General features: G+C 43.0%; 1 protein-coding gene across 1 annotated transcript in view; it reads right to left on the bottom strand.

Annotated features, from left to right (window-relative positions):
- Nucleotides 1–23,785, bottom strand: part of SCGN (secretagogin, EF-hand calcium binding protein) — a 29,382-nt gene extending 5,597 nt beyond the window's left edge. The window contains exons 1-6 of the mRNA XM_051812815.1: nt 23,675–23,785; nt 22,957–23,027; nt 11,851–11,943; nt 11,183–11,272; nt 10,204–10,260; nt 9,259–9,336 (exon numbers count right to left, since the gene is read on the bottom strand). Of these exons, the coding sequence (XP_051668775.1) occupies nt 9,259–9,336; nt 10,204–10,260; nt 11,183–11,272; nt 11,851–11,943; nt 22,957–23,027; nt 23,675–23,747 (462 nt within the window). The 5' untranslated portion in view covers nt 23,748–23,785. The remainder of the gene's footprint in view (nt 1–9,258; nt 9,337–10,203; nt 10,261–11,182; nt 11,273–11,850; nt 11,944–22,956; nt 23,028–23,674) is intronic.
- Between the last annotated feature and the right edge of the window lie 928 nt (nt 23,786–24,713).

The following is a 24,713-nucleotide window of genomic DNA, read 5'->3' as shown; positions in this document are numbered from 1 at the left end:
CTCATGGCTCAAAGTTCTAGAAAAAATGTATTTCACATTGTAGTGGCAGTGGGGAGTAAGCTGAATATTTTACTGTGACAGGTCACCTTTCTTTGTCCGATAGTTAAGGAATATGCATTATATTGATAGATATAGATATTGATAGGTCTCATCTGATTGTTTAGTGGTTGTGCAGAGTAACCAGTTCACTACAGACCTGTTGTGTAATTGCACATCTGCTGGAGAAGGCCTCTAGCAGTCCCCATCTCACAAAGATTAGAGGGACAGGATTATCCTCTGTGATACCGAATAAGCAGGAGCCAGCAGCGTGTCCTGAGCACTTCCTAACAGTGAAGCCTAATATGAAGCCTTGTATATGAACACAGTGTGTTCTGGAAAGTTGCCATTTCTCAGGGAGACCTTAACTATTTTGTCAGTGCCTTCTCCTTGCCCCTTGCTCAAGGGCAGGCAGCTATGCTGAGACCCTTTGTTGTAGTGCATTTAGATTGAGATTCTGCAACAGATTGTCTCCCATTAATTATTCTGAGTGTTTTACACTACTGAGGTTTGGATGGGGTTTTTCAAGAGGAAGTTGGTATAGGTTCACTTTTCCTCCCACTGAAAGACAGTATAAAAGTCCTATGAATGATCAAAGACCCATATTGAGATATTTGGAAAAACGGCATCCTGATTGCTACGTGGGTGTTCAGTGGCACAAGGAAAGCTATTTTGCCATTTAATTGGCCTCTGCCAAGCATGCACTCTGTGCAGAGCCACTAAATAACAGAAGAAGGACTTCTGAATCTTCTTTGCTCTAGAGCTGGAAAGCAAATAAAGCTGCCAAGACGTCCTGAGGACTGCTCTCCGCTTGCTCAATCCAAGTCACCCCTTTCTAGCTGATCTAAATTCTTGCATCCTGCTTCCTGCCCCATTGGTTCTCCCAATGTGCAAGATGGCACATTTTCCTGGTCTTTGCTGGAGCTGCAATGGGGCAAGGCTGGAGGAAGGGATGGGAGCAGAAGCTGCCTTTGCTGTTGCCACCAAGGGGAGAAGTGTCCTTGCAATGACAGACTCCCACTGCCATCGGAGAGATAAACCTGAGCCTTCAGTCCTTGGCTAATAAAGGAGTTATTCTGCAGGCCATAGAAAATGATTAATGTTCTTTTTAGAAATAGATAGTCCCAGATAAGAATTTAAAAGCCTCTGTCCAAATGGAACATCAGTACCTAACCTGGTTTTTTGTGTTGTGTGAAGAGAGAGGGAGATACTCCTGCTAGTTCACTTTTGCAAACTCTCCAACAAAGGTAGCTTTGCAACATCCAGCTTACACCATTACTCTGAAAAATACTCTTTAAAGAAAACTTATGAAGATAACCCCTACTTAGACAGCTAGAGAAAGTATCAGCATGTGGATGGTGGGAATACTGTAGTACCAAGGCTCTACAGTAACTTAAATGCTTTTCAAAATGTCACTCTAAATCCCTTGGTTTAGGCCACCAAGGAGCATTAGTTACCCACATGGTCTGTAGGAATTCATCATAAAGCAGTGCAGCTGGCATGGTGGGAGAGGACAGCATTTGGTGGGAAACACAGGACACAGCTCTCAGGGACTCTGCTGCCAGGTCAGGGCAGCTCTGGCTGAAGGCACCGGCCTTTTCTTCACACAAAGATACAGTGTCCTTACTAAAACACACTAAAACTTACTGTCTTTAGCACATTTTCAGCTTTACCTGGATTCTCCTACATGTTTCTGAGCTCCTGAAAGTGTGTTTTATTTTCTCTCATACTCTGTGCATCTCAGAATTACTCTTTTCAGACTAAAATCCAGTGTTTCAGTCTAGACTTCAAATTCAGATGTGTTTTTCCCTCTGAGATATCTCAGGAAAGCAAACACACAGATCTTGTGTGAGAAGTTCAGCTCTGTGACCACAATGTTCTGATTTCCATACAAACTCACTGATAAACACCTATAAATGCTGACCATGGTGTCAGCTTATGGGACCAGGACAGATCTGGTGTGTCCCTAACCAAGAGCCAGACTTGGGGCACAGTTCGCATTTCATATAGGCCTATCTAGGACAAGTCTCAAGTCTCCTTTTCAGTGAAACATCTCTAGCCTCATCTCCTTTTCCACAGAATAAATAAATAAGCACCCTAGTGTAGCTGTCCTTGTCTTGGGACTTTGGGTGTCCTGCCTGCCCTGCATCTGCTCTACATTGTGAGTGCAGCATATTTTCATGGGTTCAGAAGTCACAAATAGCTGACAGGCTGAAAAGCTTTGTGCATTCCTAATGAAACAGGTTAGATTAGAGGTGGTGGTTTAGATGCGAAAGTCTTTCTACTTCAGTGTAATTTTGTGAGCTAGTGGTTTTCAACCCTATCCATTTCTGAACCCTTTACAATATTCCTGCAGTAGCACAGACCTCATTAAAGCACAGTTAACTGCAGAGAGAATACTTTCCCTAGAGGAATGCTTAATGAAAGGAATCATCCCCAATTTGCTTCTCTTGCGTGGTATCTTTGAGCTTGACATTAAACTTTCAGTGGCTGACCATGTCTACTTACAGCTAACCAGCTCCCTTCCCTGACCTCCTTCACTCCTCCCTGACCTCCTTCACTCAGCTCTGCAAGAGAGTATCTTTGTGTTTTCTAATTGTTTGTCCTTTTTCTGCAACAAGTATCCTGAATAAAATTTGCAAACATACGCAATATTTTGATTGTCCAAACCAGTCAACAGAGGGAAAATAAAAGTCTGGCTGGAAGAGCTAGGCCGAGCTAATTCTTGGCCACTGACTTCCACATGACAGATAGAAAACATGTTGGGAATTAGTTCAGGTACCACAGCTAATAAGATAGACCTAATCCTGTTATCTGGACAACCGGAGCTCATGCGTACCCACTACATGGCAGTCTCGCTTTGCACTGCTTGGGGAAAAGCCTGAGGAAATGTTTTTTAATTAAACTTTCAAGTTTCAAACATGTGAGTGTTTATTCTGATCTGCTAACTGTGTGAATGAGCACACAAAGAATGTCAGAGGGTACCCCACGTGACAAAGTGTACATCATGGGAGAAGCAGTTAATTGAAATGGTTATGAGATTGTTTCTAATTTAAACTTTTAAACACACCATCTTGATATGTTAAACTTGATGGATTTTCAGTTTACCCTCCTGAAAAGTATATTTACGCTGCTAGGCTGATATGAAAATATGAAATGTGGTTAAGGACAAGGTCTGGCATGTTTAAATAGCACTCAATTTTAGTAAAAGCTTTGTTACATCTAGCAGTATGTTTTATAAAATGATGCATTTATTTTACTGTCAAGCTACCCCATGTTTTAAAGTGTTTGCACAAATTAATTCAATGACATTTTAATGGCAGTGCACCAAGGGCATCTTAAGTTCTGTTTGTTTGAATGTAGTCCATGTACTCTAAGGCAGACAGAGAATATGTAAAAGCTGGGTTTGCAAAATAAGTGTTGTTACATCTCCATTTCTTTTTTAGTGCAAAATCAGAAGTGCCATTGGCTTTTAATTCAGCAAAGGAAATACCTCTGCTTTTCCAGTCCAGTGTTGTAAAGAAGGCCACCACAATATGATATGCTTTGAAGAGCATTATAAGATTATAAATCTGAATTATTTTCCATGATAGAGATAAGGAAAGAAGTAAACAACCAAAATAAATAGTTCCATGAGCAGTGGACTCACTAAAACCTGTCTTTATATCTTCTCTGGTTCTTTGTGTGTAGTAAAGTGGGACACTGAAAAGAGTCAGCTTTTGCTTTACTTCCTACTCTCACAAATACATATATCATGGGCACCTATGCCCAACAGCTGTAACTCAAGTTGGTCTGTAAGTACAGAGTTATTGAGAGTGTATCAAGACAGGCATGTGGCCAAGATCCAGGACTGCCTATGGCTTCTTTCTTTGAGGAAGGATGGTGTCACAAAGGCTTTTACAGACAGACAGGAGGACCCCGTGGCCAGCAAGTTATCCTCAGGACAAAAGCTCAGTGCTCTGCCCAACCAGATTGCCTGTGTCACATAGACAAGTCATTTAGTGCAGAATTTCTAAGAGTGTTTTGATTCCTGGAAGAGCAAAGTGTTATCTCTTGGAGTTTTCAAAAGCCTGCAGGCTCCTGAGTTCTGTTGGTTTTGATCTTCAGAAATGAAGTTTGAGCTTAAATGGGATATTCTGCTTCCCTTGCAAAATTGGAAGCGGCAGCACCACCTACGTTAAGTCAAGAATGGACACGGGAGGCAGATTTGCCTCCATTGTGTTCATCAGATGTGTGGGTTCTCTGTTACAGGCAGCAATGCAACAAGAAGAATCACACGCACCCAAACCCAGGAAGAAGCTCTCTGCTGATGGTGGGGCTCCCATAGTGGTGGCTTGGCTTAGATGTCACGTTTGAGGTGCCAGAGCATCCCTGGAGATCCAGTCTCTTGGGGGTCATGGCATCCTTACAGAATTGCCTGGGAGGGGGGCCAGAAAGGAACACTAACAGGAGAAGAGATGTGTGAAGACTGCTCCTTAGGCAATCACTCCTGTAGGCTACACTCCATTCATATTTTATTTCTAGAGCTTTGGGAAGTTTGCTCTGTTTAGGCTTTTTTTTCAATACAATAAATATTTGTCTTTCTATTATTACACCATTTCTTCGGTGGTCATAAAAGACTTTGTTAACAAAGATGTGCTAGCTTGACTAGTAAGGTGTTAAGGGTCTAAATTACCTGAATTTTCTGTGCTCTGACTTTTATTTCCATGTATAAGTACACTGGCATTGGCATTGAACATGGACAGACAGGCTTTCACAGCCAAAGATCGGACCACATTGAGCCTCTAGCATTATCCTCGCAGAGGGAAGAGGCAGCAGCCACAAAAGCACCAGAAATCCCCCCAAAATACAATAAAGGTAGTCCACAATGCATACTCATGGACATAGACCCTCTTCCCCTCTGCACTGAGATGAGGAGCAGCTGGTCAGCTGCAGGTTTGTGTGCTCAGCTTACATAGCTCAGTCCCCAGGATAACCTTTGCAAATAAGCCCAGCAAAACCCTGGTATCATTAAAGCTGTAAAAGTTATCTATATTGACTTCTCTGGGGCTAAGATTTCATACTCAGCCATCTCCATCTACAAATTTTCAAATATTGTAGTTCGTGACCAATGCTTGTTGGGTTATTAGTCACTGCACTTATACTATTGCCTCTCTAGAATTTTAGCTTGTGGTGGGCAAAGATAGTGTGTTGGCTGGGTGAGAGTTATTATTTTCATTTTACTAAAATTAATAATGCTCAAATTAAAGGACTTTTTTTATGCTCAGTCTGACATTATCAACATAAGGCAATGCAAAAAGTGAATGGCAGTGTTGCATATGTGACTGCTTCAGGAGAATATGTAACTTAATTTGCTGAAGTTTACCTCAGTAATGAGCTTGTCCTTCATACAATTTGTAGGCATTGAGGTTACAAAACTAGAAGTAACATGCTACTATCTGGGAAGCTGTGAACCGTCAGGGTTTCTATGAACAAGATAATGACATATGCCAAGATGCAAAAACTGAGTGAAAACTTTGCTTTTACAGAAGAAAAAAATGATGAATACTTAATTTCATCAGAAACTACACCTTAAATCTAGTTTCTATTCCATCATTTACAGTATTCTATGAAGTACACTGTTGTGGTGCATGCACAGGTACAGAAGCTGTAACTCACAACAAAATGTTGTCAAATGCATGTGTGAGATGAGTATTCATGGGCTGAAACTTCACTAGGACACAGAAGCCTACTAATAGCTTGACTTGGGGGGTTGAGGGGAGGTGGGGAGGGATTGGAAAAGGTTGTTCCACCATCATCCTCCACAGTCTTCTTCTCATCGTGAAGCACAAAGGGGACAAGTTTTCATTTCTCTGGCTTGTGTTAATTCAGGAAGGCAGAAAATTCCCACCATGCTCTTAAAAACCTCCATTTTCAGCTGCTCACTGTGTCTCCTGGAGCACACATCGCAGGATGCCCTGGGGCCTCTTCTCATGAGGCTCAGAGTAATACAAGGCTTTGATTCAACCTCCAAGCACTTGTTCTCTGCCAGCAGCTCTCAGTCTGTGCCCATGGGAAGGCAATTCTGGGAACAAGTTAGGCCAGAGGCACCTGCATTCAGTTGGTTGGAATCAGAGAGGAGTGTTTCGGCCTTGGAGCTGAGAAGGAGTGTGTGAATCAAACACCGGGTTTGCAAAGGGTCCTGTGGATTCTGGTTGGCTGGATGACAGCACCAGGTGCTGTTTGCCAAAGGAACCCTAATGGAGGGGGAATGAGGAGAGGGCTCTGCAGAGAATCCCGAAGATTGAATCATGGTATGTGCAGCCTCATTTCTTCATCGTCTGTAGCAATAAACCTACAGATTGTTTTCAGGGACTCAGAACTGCACATGATTATGTATCTTCTCATGCAAGTATGTGCATGCAAATGATTATTCATACACACTTGATGACTATTAATACAAACACATATCTATGTAAGCATGAAAAAAAAAAGAACTATGCCTACAAAGGGGCTTCCTCAGCACAAAGTTGCCACTTTAATTCCCCCGTGAAGAGTCTTCGGAACTCAAATATTCTTCCTTCGTGACTTTCCCCAGTGGCTTTACTGCTCCTTAAGAAACAGCTGCTAAACAATCTGATAAAGTGATGCTCCTTTCCAGAGATGACCAATCTCTTCCAGAAGAAATACTTTCTTCTCAGACTTTTTTTTTCTTAATGTGGTATATGATTATTCATAGCAGCATAAGGGGCAAGAATTTAGCATGTCCTGGTTAGTATGATATCTGCTTGTACTGCTTCTAAGCTGCAAATATCCAGCACAGAACCATAAAATGCAGCCTTTTTTTTTTTTTTTCTCATGCCTGGGCTACTTTCTTTAAAATGATAGTTTGCATTTTTCTCTTTATCGCTATCTCGAGAAGGCTCTAGGGTCCACTCAGTATATCAGTAGCTGCTTAAGATGCATGCAGCCAGCTGTGTGTGTACAGAAAAAAGGGCAGAGATCTGTAAATTCCTGTGGAGACAGATGGATTTACAGCTCCTAGAGACATGGCTTATTTTAACAGAGTATTATTACAGTGGCACTTGAAAGCCCTGAGCTGGATAGATGGGCCACCCTGAGAGACCCTGTAGTTGGGTTCAGCAGAAACAGGTCCTTGTCCCAAGGACTTTGTGCTCAAAGCAGATAAAAGGCTGGAAGCAAAGCCATAGTGGAGGGAAATATGTCTGTCCACTGTGCAGTAAAGGAATTGGTGCTGCTGGTTGCTAAAGATACAACAGAAAGACTGAAAGCTTCAGGAATAAAATGGAAGGGCCACTGTTCCCTTTTTCCTAAACAGTGGTGATGGTGGCAGAGTCCCAGTGGGACTCCTCACTCCACGTGGAAAGCAGAGAGAGAAAGCAAAGAGCTGTCTTGCCCTGGGCCTTGACATTGTACCTTTGCTCCTTGAGTTATTTCTCCCTCTTTATACAGCCCACAAATGCAAGGCTGAATCTTTCTTCCCTCATTGGAATTTTGCCTTTCTGCTTCAGATACATTCTCACTCAATCACTTCACGCAATTTATCTGATAAGGTAGAGATACTGCCCATGTGGATACTTTGTTATGAGGTACAGAATTTATATCCTCTATTTTACTATAGAATATCACAAGGCGATTACATGTGGTAATTTCACACCCTGCCTTAGCTTTTGGGATCAGGTGTGTTTATAAACATCCTTGACCTTCAGTTTAGAGAAAAGAATTGCAAGATAAAAATAATCATCTGCCATATCTTAATTTTCTAATAACCATCAACATCCCTGATTCTTTTGGCATTGCAGCTTTGCAAACCTTTGTCCTCAGGAGTCAGATTTGCATTTCAGATCATAGATTTCCCCAGATATACAAAGCATCCCTTTTCCCATATCAGATCTTATCTTTTGATGTAGAAACTAAACTGCCTCTCCAAAGATACAAAGCCAATCTATAAAAAAACATGGAAATAGAAACCAGACCTCCTGGCTCTGAGCCCTGGGCTGCATTGATACCCAGGTGCGTTAGGGCAGTAGAATCACAGATCTTTCTTGGGAAATTAAGGGAAAGGGCAACGAGTTGGAGGAAATAAACCACCCACTGTCCACAAGCTTCAGATCACCTATTTCCCAGCACTTGATCAGAGATTAACCACCAGGAACAGAAACCTCAATGGAGCAGCATGAAACCTATTTGCTACCTGCAGATGCTACCAGGAAGATTTTTCTTCTAGCTGTAACTCCTGGGATTTTATTGTTTTTAGGTTCTGCCAGTTGGAAAATAATTTCTGTAGCTAGCATTCCTCTCCTTTCACTGTCTTATAAATATGAAAGAAAAAAAATCTATGCTCTTCTGTAATGGCACAGTTTTTCACATTGCTCTAAAGGGTCACATTTCTAGACAGAGACGCATCATGCATACATAACATGGTATTGCAAAATATGTGGGCAGCTCCTTCTTTGCTTGCATACCAAGCCAGTTTTTAGGTACAAACACAGATTTTTTTGCCAAGAAACAAGGCAGTCCCATCTGAAAGTAATTTAAAAAATTTCAGTGATAGATGTCTGCTAGTGGAATTCAAATAATACCCTTGAGAATGACATTAGAAATGAGATTTGTTTTCCCTTTTTTTCTTGCTTTTAGATGTTTAGATATAATAAGTTGCTCTGAAATCCAGGTGACTGATGCTAAACTTACACCAAATAATACACTGTTGATTGCAGTATAAAAGCTGTATTGTGATAAGGCAGGGGAAGAATTGAAACATTCAACCTCCCAGTCTTTCAGGGAAGCAGCAGGGAGCCAGCAAGGCTTGCTGGGCTTCGTGGAGCAGAAAAGCCAGATATCTGCTCATCTTGGAAGCAAAAGGATTTGCTAGGAAGGAGGAAGGGAAGGAGGGAGTGAATGAGCTATAAATCTAGCTGTGGCTGAACATGTCCTGAAGAAGATGTGCCTCACCTATTTTTAAAGGAGTTTAGAGCTCAGTTTGCTTTGGCATAGAGTCGAGCTGTTTTCTCATAGGAATAGTTCAACTTAAACCAAAAGTGTTTGAAATGCTTTCACAGCTGATGTCTAGTGTAAAGAACTGTTAGCTGTAGCATGTGTTAACTTCCCAAAGGATTCTCTGGTACACCTTTTAAGAGGGCTTTTATGGCCCTGTAGACATTGACCCTGAAGATTTTTAGTCAGTACTCTAATATAAACAATATTAATACTATCTTTTCTTACCATGGTATCAGTATATTCTTCCAGCTTTACTTCAGCAACCGTCTTGTTATGCTGCAAAAAGAGATCTCGCAGGAAATCCTTTAGTAAGAAGGAGACAAATTTTACTCTTTAGAGTAAATTCAAGAAATAACAGTAACAAATTCAATTCAAATCCAGCAGAGTTATATGAATTTAGTTTCACATTGCTGCTTAGTAGTAGTGTCTTCAGTTTCACAAAGTTCAAATTTTTTTTAGATGAAACATATTTTTTCAAATAAATTAGAAAATAAAAAAATTTCCCCAGAGAATGCATACTGGAATGAATCATTAATTAACTCATAAAATAAGCAAAAAATGACATCAATCCTTCAATATTTGCTAACTGATGTCAAATCAAAATATTTTCTTTTCAGCAAAACACAAACATCCTCTTATATATTTACTGGGGCACAGACTGAAGCCATGCACTGAGACTTCAGCACATGGTCTGCAGCCCAGGGATGGACTTTTGTGCCCAGACGACTCAAAGTGTTTGAGTTACTGTATCTGAACAGTCTCTCGTCTCAACAGCCTGAGCTTTAATGAGAAATCAGTGTTCAGAAAATCTGCAGGCTCAGGAAGAGATTGTGAAGAAATCCCATTAATAAAATACAATGGTTTGGCTCTGTTTAGCTGGGAGAGGCCAAGGCAAGGCAACGTTTGTGGGGCTCATTGGGTGCCTCAGTGTCACCGAGACAAGCAGGGACATGGGACAAGGCAAGACATCAAGGGCAAGAGCAGAGCATCCTCCCTCCTGCAGGGTCCCTGAGACCATGCCAAAAGGCGTGAGTCCTTCAACTCACTATTAACAATCTCATTATTAACAATCATTTGTCAACCACACAAAAAGGCAGAGAATTGGTAAAACTGACATTGACATCAGTGAGCTGTAGATCAAGCCTACAGAGATTTGCTAGAATAACTTACTTTGAGCTCACCAGCTGAAATAAATCCACTGCTGTCAGCATCATAACTGCGCCAGATCTGAACAGGGATAAATTGGTACAATCATGTAAATATTGCAGTTAATCATCTGCTCAAGTGATAGATTGTAAAAATTCAAATCAGAACTTCCATAATGAGCAAACTGTTGCATTATCCAACATATAATTAATTGTACATGAAACACAATAAACTTTTCACACAATAGCTTTTAGTCACACTTGGGTGCATTAAACATGTGACATGCTGCTATCACATGTTTAATGCAGACACACTGCCTATAAAAGGAAGAAAAAACTAAGAAACTGCTCTGCATTTCTTACCTAATTTGTACATGCAGCTTCTTTTATTGCCCTGAGTAAAAGTCAAGGCCATACACAACTGGCCATTGATCCACAGAAGCTTCCAGTTCGCATGTGAAATAAAAGTAACTGCAAGCAGTCTTGGAAAAATTGAAATTCTGTGCTGGGATACTTAGAGACAGAGATTGGAGGGAGATTGGGCAAGGTTATATGGGTTTGTGCTCCTCACTTGACCCAGTTTATGGAGGTTTCCACTCCATGCCCTGACAGGCTACTGTTTCAGGATGAAACGATGCTTAAAATGTGCCTGGTCTGCCTTCTTGGTCTCTGCTGTGCCACAGATGAGGCAAAGCTGTGGCTTTGCCATAGCTCCCAACAGGGGTGGATTTATCAGTGGGGAGGTTTTGTCTCTGGTGGCATGACTGATACCTGGCTGAGAGCATTCGCGAAGTGTAATGAGTACCCTTGGTCCAGTCCTAGCTACGACATCTCTGTTTTGCTGGTATGAATAATGTACAGTCTTCTCTACCTGAACAGATCAGAATGTATTTTGCTTCCAAAATATCCATCTATTTCCCATACTGTGTTCTGCAGTGGGCAGAAGAGTTGGTATTGAAGAAGCTGTTAGTGTGCAAGGGAAGAGGCAATGTGGAGATACAGACCCGCATGAATTCCACGCTGTTGTCCAAGGGAGTTTCCCGTCGGAAAAGCAGTAGAAAGTTCTCATCATCCGGCAAGATCATATTGGCAAGCTGGAAAAAAAGCATTAAAAAAAACCCCACAACAAAACAAACCCACACCAAGAAAGTAATGAAAAGAAAAAACTGGGGTGGCTGCTGACATAGTATGGGAAATGTAAGTTGGACGTGTTTCTCCCTTGGAAATAAACTCCAGACCAAGACATCTGGCTAATATAGTACTCCATGACTCACCTCCTCCCCACACAGGCTCTATCTTCCCAATCTCCCAAGTCTGCTATAGGTCCTAATCATAGAATGGTATGGGTTGGAATGGACTTTTACAAGTCATCTAATCCAATTCCCTCTCTGTGGGCAGGGACATCTTCAACCAGATCAGGTTGCTCAGAGACCTGTCCAACCTGACCTTTGATGTTTCCAGGGATGGGGCATCCACATCTTTCTGGTCAACCTGTTGCAGTGTTTCATCACCCTCATAAAAAAAAAGTTTTCCTTATATCTAGTCTTAATCTACCCTCTTTCAATTTAAAACCGTTACCTCTCGTCCTATTGCTACAGACCCTATAAAATGTCTGTTCTAATTCTCCATCCTCCTATAAAAGAAATCCTGAGCTGGGGTTGGGCAGAGATACCTCCTGGATTTTCAAGCGTCCATCTGTGGTGACATTGTAGACAGACATGAATTGCTCCTTCATCCTCTGAACTTTTTCTTCTGTGATGGTGTTCTGCCACAGAGAAAACAACATGCACATGAAAATTGCTGAGGGCACTAGAAGAGTCTCCTGGAGGAAATCTCTCCCCACTCACAGATAGCCTCCAGGATCATTTTATCCTTACAGTTGGGGGGTAATGCTTTTAAATGCCCACAAACACACCATTGTGGATGGCTTTTTGGAAATGAGTCCTATGCATAGCTTTGTAGCAACTAAGCATTCAGCTGGAAGATCAGTGTTTGGAGACCCCAAAATATTTCAGTGACACCTGCTTTTTTAGCCAACTGTTCCCATTATAACACTGAGGTTTGGTTTTGCTCAAGCGTGTTTTACAGAAGTTTTCATCCTGCTTGTTTTCAACTCGTGCTTTTGAGGAAGATATCCTTATCTTTGAATGACATCTTTAGTTCATTAGATCACCAGCCTTGAAAGGTGTCAATGGAGCTAGATTGTTGCTTATTATTACCTGTCAAATGGTTTAAGACCTGACATCAAGCTCTGTCAGTGTTCCTGGGTTAGTAGTATAGAATTTCAAGTAATTGACATTCCCTTTGCATCAGCTCAATCCCATAATCGATTTATACATAGTGGGGAGTTTTCAGGACTTGTCAGGTTTTGACAGACTTCACTGTGACAGGTGAAATACAATGCTTAGGCTCATCAGGCACGGTTTCTTTAGCAGCAGCAATGAGGATCCCCTGTCTGACTGGACTACACAAAGTACAATTTCCCCACTATAAAAAAAGCTTCTGGTCATACGAGCTTTGTGACTGGGCTGGGAAGCTCTCCTAATTCATCTCACCCAAGCAATTAATAAAGTCCTATGTTTACCTCTGCACCCACACTGAGTGGGGTCCTGGCTTCTCTCCCATCCTGTGGGAGGTAGCCCTGACTGGGAGGGGAGGGAAAGAAGTGAGGAGGATAACCCAGATTGGCTCTTAGCATACTTTTGTAGCAATTTTTACAAGACAATAAATTAACTTCTTCCCAACCCCTGAAAAAAGTCCCTCAAAGATTTTATCATCTCTGCATCCAGCTGGATTTAGGACTACAGCTGTGCCTTCCTGGGTCTTCTAACCCAGTTTCTCATCCTTTCCAGCTGCTATTGAAGCTCCATCAGGTTGTACACTCCCTTTCTTATTGCTGTGACACAAGACCATGAGTCACTTTCTCAAATTTACTCTGTGTATAGCTCCATGCAATGCAGCCCTTGGTCGCATCCTTGGGGTACAACACCAAAGGCTGGCATCTCCTAGTTTGGGGACGAAACACCCAGGAGTGATCCCACAGGGATGTGCCCAAGGTGACAGTCCTACTCCTGGGGCCTGCTGTTGCCCTTGAGTGTGTCCTAGGGCATGGCTGCAGGTTCCTCCCTTCCCGTGGTGGTGGCTATAAAGCCCAGGTGGTGCTCACTGCTGGCCCCCCAGCTCGGGTATGGTAGGCACAGCAAATTACTGAACACACACACATGGTATTCTTTCTCCTTGGCATTATAACTTGCCCTCATGCTATTTAAATTGCCTTCTGACAGCACCTGCACTCTTTGAGACACCTCCCAGGAGTTAGGCAAGCCTATCAGCTGCCAACTTCAATAGGCTTGCAAAGTACTCTGAAATTATCCTCCTCCGTGCCCAGTAGGATAACTTATTTCTGAAACAATAATCATAGCTGATATTTGAAAAGTGTGCTGTGGAGTTCAGATTAGTCATTTGTTAAGAAAGCTTATTGCTCAACTTCGTGTCAGCTCTTCACCACCACCTCATTGAGCTTTCTGTGGCAGGAACACTGTTTTCTGCGAAAAAATAGGACAGCCTCTTTTTTTTTTATAAACTGATTTAAACTATGGGATATATCAAGTAAATGTCTAGAATACTTACAATATTTACACAGCTCTGTGAGCTTTTAGTCCGTGGGGTTACACTACAGTAGATTTTTCAATTTGGTCAGTCACTCTCTGTTCATAAATATTCTACTCATGGAACAGAAGTGGTAATAGATCTACCAAACCCCAACCTTTACTCACAAAGAATAAAAGATACCGCACAATCTGGCTTTCCCAAGATACACGCTCAAGGCAAAATTATTTGTATATCACAAAGTTTTACACCAAGAATGATACATCTTGGGTTATGACAATTGGGTTTCAAAGATGACCTTTATGGTAACCAAAAATCTCAATCTCAGAAGATTAAAAATAAATAGTAATAAAAAAAAATAGATCAAGTAAGACGTAGCACTTACAGAAACCAAGACTGGGAGACTTGGTCTCCAAGGCCGACCTACTGGTGGTGCAGACCTGTAGCTTGTTCTGATTGCTTTTCTATTCCAAAAAACATTTAAAAGGCTGGAAAAACCTCCCAGTCTACATGATTTGTTCCCCTTGCCCAAGCAAGGACATGAATTTCAGACTTCTGATCTACTTGCTCTGTAATCTGATTTTGGATGTCTGCAGCCTGTAGAGGAAGAGCCTGGGCATGCTGCAGGGCAGAGCTGGGACAGTGGGGCAGATGGCTGGAGTTGCCGGTCCCTCCCTGAAGTCTTAGGGAGTAAGTCGAATTCTCTGGCTTGTTCAGATTTTCTTCAGGTATTGTTTTGGCTTCAAATCAGTGCTGAGGCATTGCTACAGCAAGGAGGAGACATCTGGGAAACTTGTGAGTGGTTCAGCAGGATCTTCATGCTTAGTCAAGAGTGTGCTCCAGAAACAAGAGAAAAGTTTTTGGGCCAAGGCACTGTCTATTCAATATTTCAGGATTTATAGAGCCAAGGCAGAATTCTACTAAGCAAATATGTTGTCCCTGATATTATTTTTAGAGGTGCAATGTTCTGTGAGCCCTAAGAAGGCTTCAGAAGTAAGCACCCCAGCTGGGTCTCCAAGCTCTGCTCAGAAGAAAGGATATGGACAGAGACAACTAGCAAGTAAAGCCAGTAGAAAAATAAAGAGAGATATTATGGGGAATATTAAATTTTTTTAAAGCATTGTAGATATAGCAACTGACTACACTCATAAATGCATTAAACAGATTTTTTTCAATAGTAGTGGTAGTTTGTACAGACAAGTCAGGTGTCCCTGATAAGGACAAGATAACTATTCACAGATAAGAGATCACAGTTGATGCAGCTGCTGCAGGGCAAATCCCTGAGCAAGGATGCAGCAAATAGCTGTCTGTGGGAGTGGGCACCTCTCAACCTGCATGGAGGCCGAGGCTGAGCTGGGATGGCAGGGCAGTGAGGGGCTGCACAGGGACACCAGCCAGACTTGGGGTACAGGGGCCCCTTCACTGCCTCAGCCACCCTGCAGTGAGGTTGCTGAGGGGAGGCCAAATGTAAAAGGAGGCCACTGGTCAGGAGGTTCGATTTCTTATTCTCTGCCTTTGGGGTCCTACAAACATTTCCCTGCCTCCCCTATCAGGGCAAGTCCTTTGATAGAGGAAGAAAAATCAGGAGCAGGAGAGCAAGATGTGGAGACCTCCAGGCAGGCACTTGCAGGGGTGATTCCACTGGACTGGGTGCTATGGCCACCACCTTCCCTGGGAGGTTTGTTTTACCTTCTTTCCCTTTAATTATTATCTCAGTGTTCAACTACGGACTGCAACAAGCAGGAAAGTTTAGAAACCAAACACACTATGCTTTCAAATGCCTCAGGCTCATTCTCCATTTATTCAAGTGCTATGAATTATGGTAATAAGAAAAACAAATACACCACCTTTTTACTCTGTTTTTGGCTGGATATAGTTAATTTTCTTCACAGCAGCTAGTATGTTTTGGATTTGTGCTGGAAATAGTCTTGATAACATAGGGATGTTACTTTGCTATATATTATATTTCAGTCTATATTAAAATATATATTCCATTTTACTACATAGTATTTATATTTATTATTTTATAATTAAATTATGTTGTTCTATATTTTACTTATAGCATATACTATATTATTATATATTATTTTATTTTAAGTACCAGATAGTTATTGCTGAGCAGTGTTTACGGGGCTAAGGCCTTTTCTGCTCCACACCCTACCATACCAGTGAGAAGGCTGGGGATGCACAAGGAATTGGGAGGAGACAAGGCTGGGACACCTGACCCCAACTGACCCAAGAGATATACCATGCCATATGGCATTGTGTTCAGCATATAGATCTGGGGGAAGGAGGAGTTTGGAGTGATGGTATTTGCCTTCCCAAGTCACCATAATGCCTGATGGAATCTTGCTTTCCTGGAGCTCGCTGAACATATGCCTGCCCATGGAAAGTGGTGAATGAATTCCTTGTTTTGCTTTGCTTGTGCCTGTGGGCTTTGCTTTACCTATTAAAATGTCTTTATCTTTACCCACAAGTTTTCTCACTTTTACTCTTCTGATTCTCTCTCCCATTCCATTAGGAAATGAGTGGCTGTGTAGTGCTGAGCTGCCAAATGAGGTTAAACTATGACATAGCAAATAGCAGGATACAAATTTGTGCCTCCTGTCTCTATGAGCTGGGACAGAGGGAAATGGCTTTGCAGCAAGCAAATGTCCATAGCTGAGCACAGCTTTCTTCATCAGAGGTAATGCTGTCTTTGTTATGTTGCCAGTCTCAAGCAGCAGATCCTCGCTCAGTTTGAAATGTTTGCAAAGCTTTCCCATTTTGTGGGGGTTCAAGTGAATGCTGTTGCATCCTTTCCAGTCACTGTCTGTACTGGGAAGCCTTTCTTGTAAATCCTTGCTTTTCCTGGTGCATGCACCTCCCTGAGCTTCTGGATGCTGTGTGGTTTCCAAGGGCTGGTACATGTTCTCAGTGTCCAGTCAGGAAAGAAATCCTTACTTCTTACAATGAGGAGAAGGCCATGTCATTTTTATCCTCACAAAAGCACACATTTTAAAATATTGCTGTGACTTTGTTTACACACTTCTCGGGGTTAAGGAGTAAATTTCTTACTATGGATGCTCTTCCACAGAGTTTTTACAGAGAACAGCTTCTGTGTTTCAAGTTCCCATGTCAAATTAATTTTCTTCTCCTTCCTTTCCTTGTTCAGTCTTTGTCTTCCCTTTTGCAAAAACCCTTTAGAAGTATTTAGCATCACAAAAGTAATCTGATTTTTAATAGTGTTTGTAATCATGGAAAGGGCATGATCACATATTTTTTTTAATTTCCACAGCATTTAATTTCTTTGTCATGGCTGGTTATGATTGCTTAGAAACACGGCTGTAATCTGTCTTCTTTGTTAACCCATTCCTCTAATATTGTTGCCTCTTTGCCTCATGCTGTCTAATTAAAGTTTTGATCCTTAAGAAATTTATTGCCTTGATGAAAACTTGCCTTGATGAAAACACAGTTATGAGTCATTTCTTAAGGGGGGGGGGTAAAAAGTGAATGTATGGAGCACTGTGGAGTCTTTCCTATTTGATGAAATTTAACTCTTTCTGATCACGATAGTCTGGTCATAAATAAATTTATTTTTCTTTCTTGATGTGATTTTTTGAAGCAAGCCACTATATTGATTAGCATATGAAAAACAAGAAGAAACTATATTTAAGTGACTATTATAGCCTGTTTCTTGGGGAAAAAAAAGGAATAATCTGAAAATGCTGGCTTGAGCACGTTTCTTCTAATGTTTCAGCCAAATTTGATAGAAACCAATGGTCCCAAAGATATCGAGTTCCTACAAGATCTATGAAAATAAATTGTATCTGCCAAGAAGGATAGTTGGAAAAAAACCTCAACAACTATTACCATGCCAAAAGCCACACAGTACAGACAGGAGGCCAGCAAAGACCAGATGAAACATCAGTAACATAAACTTTGACCTTAGGAGAAAATCTTTTTTTTTTTTTTTAACCAAACATTTCTTCTTTAAATCCCATAGCATTGAAAAAAATAAATCACAAGAATTACTTCATTTCACCCATGCAGCTGTATTTGGCACAGACTGCATGAGTGTGGGATATCACCCTGCAGCTCCTGAACTAACTTCTCGTTTGGGTCAATCACGCTTATTTAACTGCAGTGCTATCACCTTAGAATTGGGCCCTCTATTTTGGTTAGGATTTACTGTAATCCTGCACGCTACAGTAGATAAGCACTTATCCTGTTATCCTGCACTGTGTTTTGGTTCCTTTTTTAGCTCTCATCAGCACAAATGTGGGAAAGAATTTTTCACATAGGAGACACCAGCATCTAACAAAGGCTACTACAGCCTTCCTTGTGCCATCACAATTTTGTGGTTAGGCTTTGAACAGGTTCTTTGTTCTGTCTTTTCCACTAGGCTGAAAGTTTTCTGACATGCATTTGGCCAACGAAAACACATCATGTCTCTTTTTCACCATAGGCATGTTTAGTTTGCATTTAGAGCTACTTCGAGGCACTTCCCTGCCTTAATGTGAAGGAACAGGAATAGGAATTGTTCAGGCTAATTAGGGCTGACAGAACCCACAACCTAAAGAAACAACTGCATTTGGCATTATTTAGAATGATAGAATGGTATGAGTTGAAAAGGACCACAAAGATCATTTAGTTCCAACCTCCCTGCCATGAGCAGAAACACCTTCCACTTGTCTAGGTTTCTCAAAGCCCCATCTGACCAGGCCCTGAACACTTTCAGGGACAGCACACCCACAGCTTCTCTGGGCAACCTGTTTCAGTGCCTCTCCACCCTCACAGTAAAGCACTCCTTCCAAGTATCTAAATTGCCCAGAGTATTGCCTAGAGGTTAGAACTCTGAAGTATTCTAGATGTGGATGAAAGCTGAATGCTTTCTGCTAGGGGTCTTCTTGCTGTTGACTTGCTGGTCATCAAACACTTTAGGTCTCTTGGGATGGTAAAACACAGAAGAAGTCTGCTTTGGATGGCTTTGAGGCTGGCTGATATTTTGGCCTTTAAACTTTGTTCGACTAGCTGCTGCATTCCTGACCATACTAAATTAAACACATTATTTAGATAGGCAATGCAGTGTGCAGGCAAGGATGATGTGCAAGAGTACCTGGAGGTTGCTCCTCTTCTTTGGAAGTAAAATGCGAAGACAAATCCTTCATGGCTGTTCAGGGTGAGGTCCTAAAGCTTAACTTCAGTCCCTTCCAGTCACAACTATCCATGTGGGTTTGGGGCAGAGGAATTATAAACAGGCTAATACCTGTCTTGTCCGATCAAATTTATGCTTCAGAAATTTTTCCACGTGGTCTCTTACGCATCTACGGTTAGTCGAGGGCAACTGTCTTTCATCTGAAAATCTTCTGTCTAATCCGAGTATAACTTGAGCAAAGTGAAATACCTTTCTGAGAAAACCCAATAGCAATGTGCATTCCCCTTCATATCTGCCCAGACATCATTGTTTTTATGGAAACTTTCAGTAATCCAACCCCAAAATTTATAACCATTCATCTACAAAACTCTTCTTATCTAATTATTATGAGAATATACACAGAGATTCATTAAAAATATACAAAAGAGCAAGCAAGGAAGATACTAAGTGATCTTGATATGGAAAGAAAGATGTAAACTAATACGAGAGAGAAATACTGAGGCTGTGTTCCAATAAAATCACTTCTTCGATGCTGAAAGAAACTGTCCTTTCCACTGAGCTTTCACAGCAGTATAAAAACTTTTAGAAGATGCATGGAAAGAGGTGGCCATAATGTAGAAGAAAGAGGTTTATGAATGAGCAGAAGAGAACACAGGCAGCTCACAGAAGCCATGCAGCAACAGGTTGGAAGCTGGAGGCTCAAATGGTTAGAGAGAAGATGTAGGAGTAATAACAGCAGCAGATGGAAAATGTCAGCAGTTCGCAAACATGCTGGGGTGGGGCTGAACTGTCCTTGATTCTGCTTTGTATTCCCCAAACAAACCAAATCACAGAAGCCCTTCCAGCTGATGAAGAATTTATATAAACTTCAGTGTCATAAATCACAGAAGACTTATGGATATGTAACACACACCTGGAAATTGAAGGTATTTTCTTGGGAATGGATGGGTTGGAATATTTGGGTTGGAAGGTATCTACAATGACCATCTATTCCAACTGTCTGACCATTTCAGGGCTGACCAAAAGTTAAAGCAGGTTGTTAAGTGCATTGTCCAAAAGCCTCCAGCAATCACCCATTGCTGGAGGAGAAGAGACAGAAAGCAGCATCTGGGATTTAGATCGGTGTACTACAGGTCTACCTTTGTTGCAAAGTTTTCTCTTCTGCCCTCATAACTCTTTATGGTTCAACAAAAGGCAATGAATTAGCCTCCCTCACTGGAGGCTATTTCAAATTTCTTTCCTCACTCAGAGTTGTCAAAAAGAACTGTGCCTCTCAGCTTCCCAACAGGCTCCTTTTTGCATTGTTTTCCCAGCTGCTCCCATTCCCTGGCATTTAGTGTCAGCTGGGGATGCTGCAGAGCAGTTGTGAAGAAAAACAGAGCTGAAAGACTACAGTGGTCATTAAGAAAAATAACAGCTTAGAGACTGCAGGCTGAAAAAATATAATTATGAAGCCACTTGCTATTCAAGCAGAGACAACTTCCAGTGCTGATAACATTATTTATCACTTGTGTGGCACTTCAGACACAGTCACTAATTAATCCTTGTGACACATCTGTAAGTTATGTCAGCGTATTGCTGTCTCCCCCTTTTACTGTGCCAGGAAACAGAGACATTTAAAGCCCAGATGAGTAAAGGTCAAAACAAACACTAAAGCAGAGAGATGCTCAGTCCCAGCTCACTGCTTCTATCACAAAGGACACTTTCTTTCTGTAGGGTGGCAAAAACAGTGCAGAGGGGACCCTTTACTCCTGCTGCTATAACCACAAGCCTGTACAACATAAATCACATGAACAAGACAAAAAATGCCTCAGTGTTGTTAGACAAACTCATTGTACAAAGGTAGTAGAGACCTTTGTTTAATCTGGTGCAACAGGTGATCCTCATACCAAGGGGAGAGGGCAGAGGACTGTTCTCAGCCTCCCAGGACAAAGCTCCCCTTGGGTTTTCTGCCACCAAGGCAGGCTGCACTGGCAACTGCCTGCTGGGTAGTTTTGTCCCTAATACTACCAGAGTGGAAATGTTGCCAAAAATAAGCAGGAAAACTAGGGAAGAAAACCAAAAGCACTTGAGAGCCTGTTTGAGCACCCTGAAAGTTAGTGAGCACCATCTTCTAGAATTAGCCTGTTTCTTCTGTTTAATAGGAGGAGAGGGAGTTGGTGCTTTCTCCATTCAATTTGTGTTAAGCTATTTCTTTTAATGGCAAAACTTAGCAGAAACAAAGGAGATGTAAGATGGATGAGGATTGTGAGTTAGGCTGGAGTCATCTGAGCAGGGACTTTTAACAACGAATAAAACTATTATTGATTTCTTGAAGCAGAAAATTCATGTCTAGAACACCCTCATTTTGCAAGTTCTGTGTGCAACCTAACACAATGTGATAGAGTTCACACTGATATCAGCAAGACCACAAAAACTGCTGTAATACACCAGGTTTGCAACCCAGCTGATGTTGTGCGACACTGTCCCAAAATCTCATGTAAGAGATGTGCAAGGGATGCTATGGGCTAGAGTGGGGCTTGGAGTTTCTTCTTGACCTCTCATCATTAGGAAGCTGCCTGCAGCATGAGATTCCCAGCTAAACCTCAGTTTTATCACCATCTACAGATCACTCCAGAGAGCTCCACTTGGAGGTCCCTTGCTTCAGCAACACACTCCAGCATTGAGCTCTGCAGCCTCATTTTAAGCCTCTCCTTCAACATCTCACGTTTGCTGTCACTGGGTTTTGTTTGAGTGCTTTGCATTGGTGTTTCAATGCCCCAAGACCAGCAGCTCCCAATTTCTTCTTTTGTTCCTGGGTAAACAGTCATGAGCTTTTCAATTTCTCTTCAATCAGTTTTTCTGTGTCCCTAATGTTTCTTTGCGCTTAATGTTGAAGCTTTTTTGATTTGCTTTGAAGTCTATCTATTCATCTAACCATCCACTCTCTGAAAGATGTTTCTGCAGAAACTGCCAATATTTCAATCCAAATTTACTTGCAAATTAAACAAAACCATGCTTGAAAAAATTATTCACAACTTCTGTTTTTTAACTGTAGCCCTAAAGATCCAAGAGTACTAATTGGCTTGTAAGTACAATTCTGATTTTACACTTGATATTCATGAATTTATGCCTTTTATCAGCTACCTTTTCTCTTTTGTTAATTACTTTTTGCTTAAAGGAATTGTTTAATCTCTGTTTTATCTCATTTTTGGCACGTCCTCTCCTTCCATTTGGAAGATGTTTCCTCCTTTTCTCTTCCTATCTGGACACATGTTGTGTAGCAAAAATATGAATATATTCTTCACATGCTTCTGAGTGCTGGCCTGAGTGGAAGGATTTCTCCTTCACTGATGGTGACACTCATAGGCAATGTATGACCTGGATCTAAGGAAACCAGCCCCTCTAAATTGTCATGCAACTTCTGTTAGTACTGAGGTGCAGAAAGTGAGAGAGGGGAAATGCTGTCAAAAATAGAAAAGGAAACCGGGGCAGAAACTCAGAAACACTTGAGAGCCAAGTCTGGATCTTCAGAGCAACTGAATTGACTCTTGTTTGGCTTCTAGCCATTTGTAGCAATACAGCCTTGTTCCTAAACACTATTTAAAATTAATGACAGTATATTTGTTAAAAATTGACCTTGGAAAGAAACCTATCACATTAACAAAACTAATCAGCACAGGGTTGAATAAATAAATCATCACCATTGCCCCCCCCGCTCACCCTTCCAGGATGCTTGCTGGTACTTTTTTGTTTGTTTCTATTCAGAGGCAGTAAATGACTTTCTCTCCACCTTGCCAACCAGCACCTTCAGCTGGTGCCAGCTGCAATCTCACCCTGACAGCAGCTGATGGGCTGAAAACAACGGATCAAACTTCTCAGGTGACTGCACTTATTGTACCTGCTTAAATGCCACCTTGTTGCCAAGAGAAAAGCTCTTTACCTTTGGATTGCTAAGGAAGTTAGCTATCAGGGAACAACAAACACAAACCATCTCTCAGCACAACCTTTTCGCTTGGACTTGATGCACAACTAACACAGCATGGTACTTACTTCTGGTCCCAATTTCTCCAGGAGGTGATGAAAAAAATTGTCAAGTTCCTTCCCTTCTATGTAACCATTGTCTAAATAAAAGCAAAATATATTAATGGTCAGGCGGTACTGCCCACATTCCAGGAACTGTGTCATGCACTGCATGCAGGGGGCTCCAGGCTGCATGGTCAGGATCTCAGCTGGGGGCCCTGCCTGCCCACTCAGGAGGGTCCTATTCGATTTGATCTGGTCACATCTATGTGGGGACTGGGCACAGCACTGCTGGGCACCCCAGGAGTTTTCCTCACAGAAAACATTCTGGAAAAAAAAATTCCACAAACTGGCCCCAGAACAGGAAACAGCAGATGGAATGGGGAGGTGATGAAAAGGCAAAAACTTTGGGGTGAGAAGGGTGGTTTACGGATGTGATATTTGGCCACGGTAAGGAGGAACAGGTGAGCTCAGAAACACCCGCGGGACCTCGTGGGGGTGAGGCTTGGGCACACTGTCAGAAAGCCACTGGTGCAGGCTCCCAGCCACGCGTGCAACAGCCCGGGCACCCCACACCGCACCCACCCGCACGCACACCCAGACGGGCACCCACCCACGCGGCCCCCGCTCCCACCCGCACGGCCAAACCCCCACTCGGCACCCACCCGGACAGGCACCCGCCCGCCCACCAGACACCCCGTCTGGGGCTCCAGCCACGCGTGTCCCGCTCCCCGCCGTCCCCACTTGCCGTCGGCGTCGAAGTGCCTCCAGGCCCCGAGGAAGGCGGCGGCGTCCAGGCGCCCCTCGGCGCCGCTCTCCATGGTGCTGCCCGCCCCGCGCACCCTCCGCGCCCCGCACCGCCGGCTCTGCCCGCGCCCCGCACCGCCGGCCCTGCCCGCGCCCCGCACCGCCGGCCCTGCCCGCGCCCCGCACCGCCGGCCCTGCCCGCGCCCCGCACCGCCGGCCCTGCCCGCGCCCCGCACCGCCGGCCCTGCCCGCGCCCCGCACCGCCGGCCCTGCCCGCGCCCCGCACCGCCGGCCGCCCCGGCTTTGAGGGCGGCGGCCCCGCCCCGGAGGCGGCCCCGCGGGCGGGGGTCGCGGGGGGAAAGTCTCCCCTCCCCACGCGTCCGGCACGGCCCCGCGGGGCTCGTCACACCGACCCCGCTGCCCGGATCCCGGCGGCACGCCCAGGGTGTGGTCGGGCACAGGTGCTGACAGGACGGACCTCAAGCCTTCCAGGTGGGCTGGAGACACCCGACCCCGCAGGGGTGTGCCGCTCGCAGACGACCTTTAAAATTTCAAGCCTCCCCGAAGGAAGTCAGAAGTGCTTGAGGGAAGTGTGCGACTTCGGAGAAGAAGTGGAGTTTAGAGGGGGGAAAAAAGAAGTTTTCTAAAACGGAAACTCTCCTCCTCTGTTTATGAAAGCAGAGTAGCAGCGGGCAGAGATCTCTTGCCTTCTCATCCCTCCCAGCCATCAGAAGGGTTTCTCTCGGAGGAATGGGGATCCACAGAGTGAAGAAGGACAGAAATCTACGCTCTCTTCCTCCTATAATACTAATCAAAAGAAGAAACCGTGGGGTTCAAGGTGTCATTGATGATAGAGCATCATATTTATGATGGCCCTGCTTGGAGTTAGATGTGATTTGAATGTCACCTGTGTAGTCACCTGCATTGATTTCAGGTACCTGGGGCTGGACTGTGTGTCTTTGTGTGTGCTCCTAGTACCATTATTATCTTTTGGGAGCGCTTAGAGTTTTTCCAGGTTGCTCTTGATTCGATATATACAT

This window comes from Manacus candei, unplaced genomic scaffold (assembly GCF_025592945.1).
Source record: "Manacus candei isolate 608988 ecotype Guabito, Panama unplaced genomic scaffold, ASM2559294v1 h1tg000088l, whole genome shotgun sequence".
NCBI classification, from domain to species: Eukaryota; Metazoa; Chordata; class Aves; order Passeriformes; family Pipridae; genus Manacus; species Manacus candei.
This window is presented reverse-complemented; position numbering and strand designations above follow the sequence as displayed.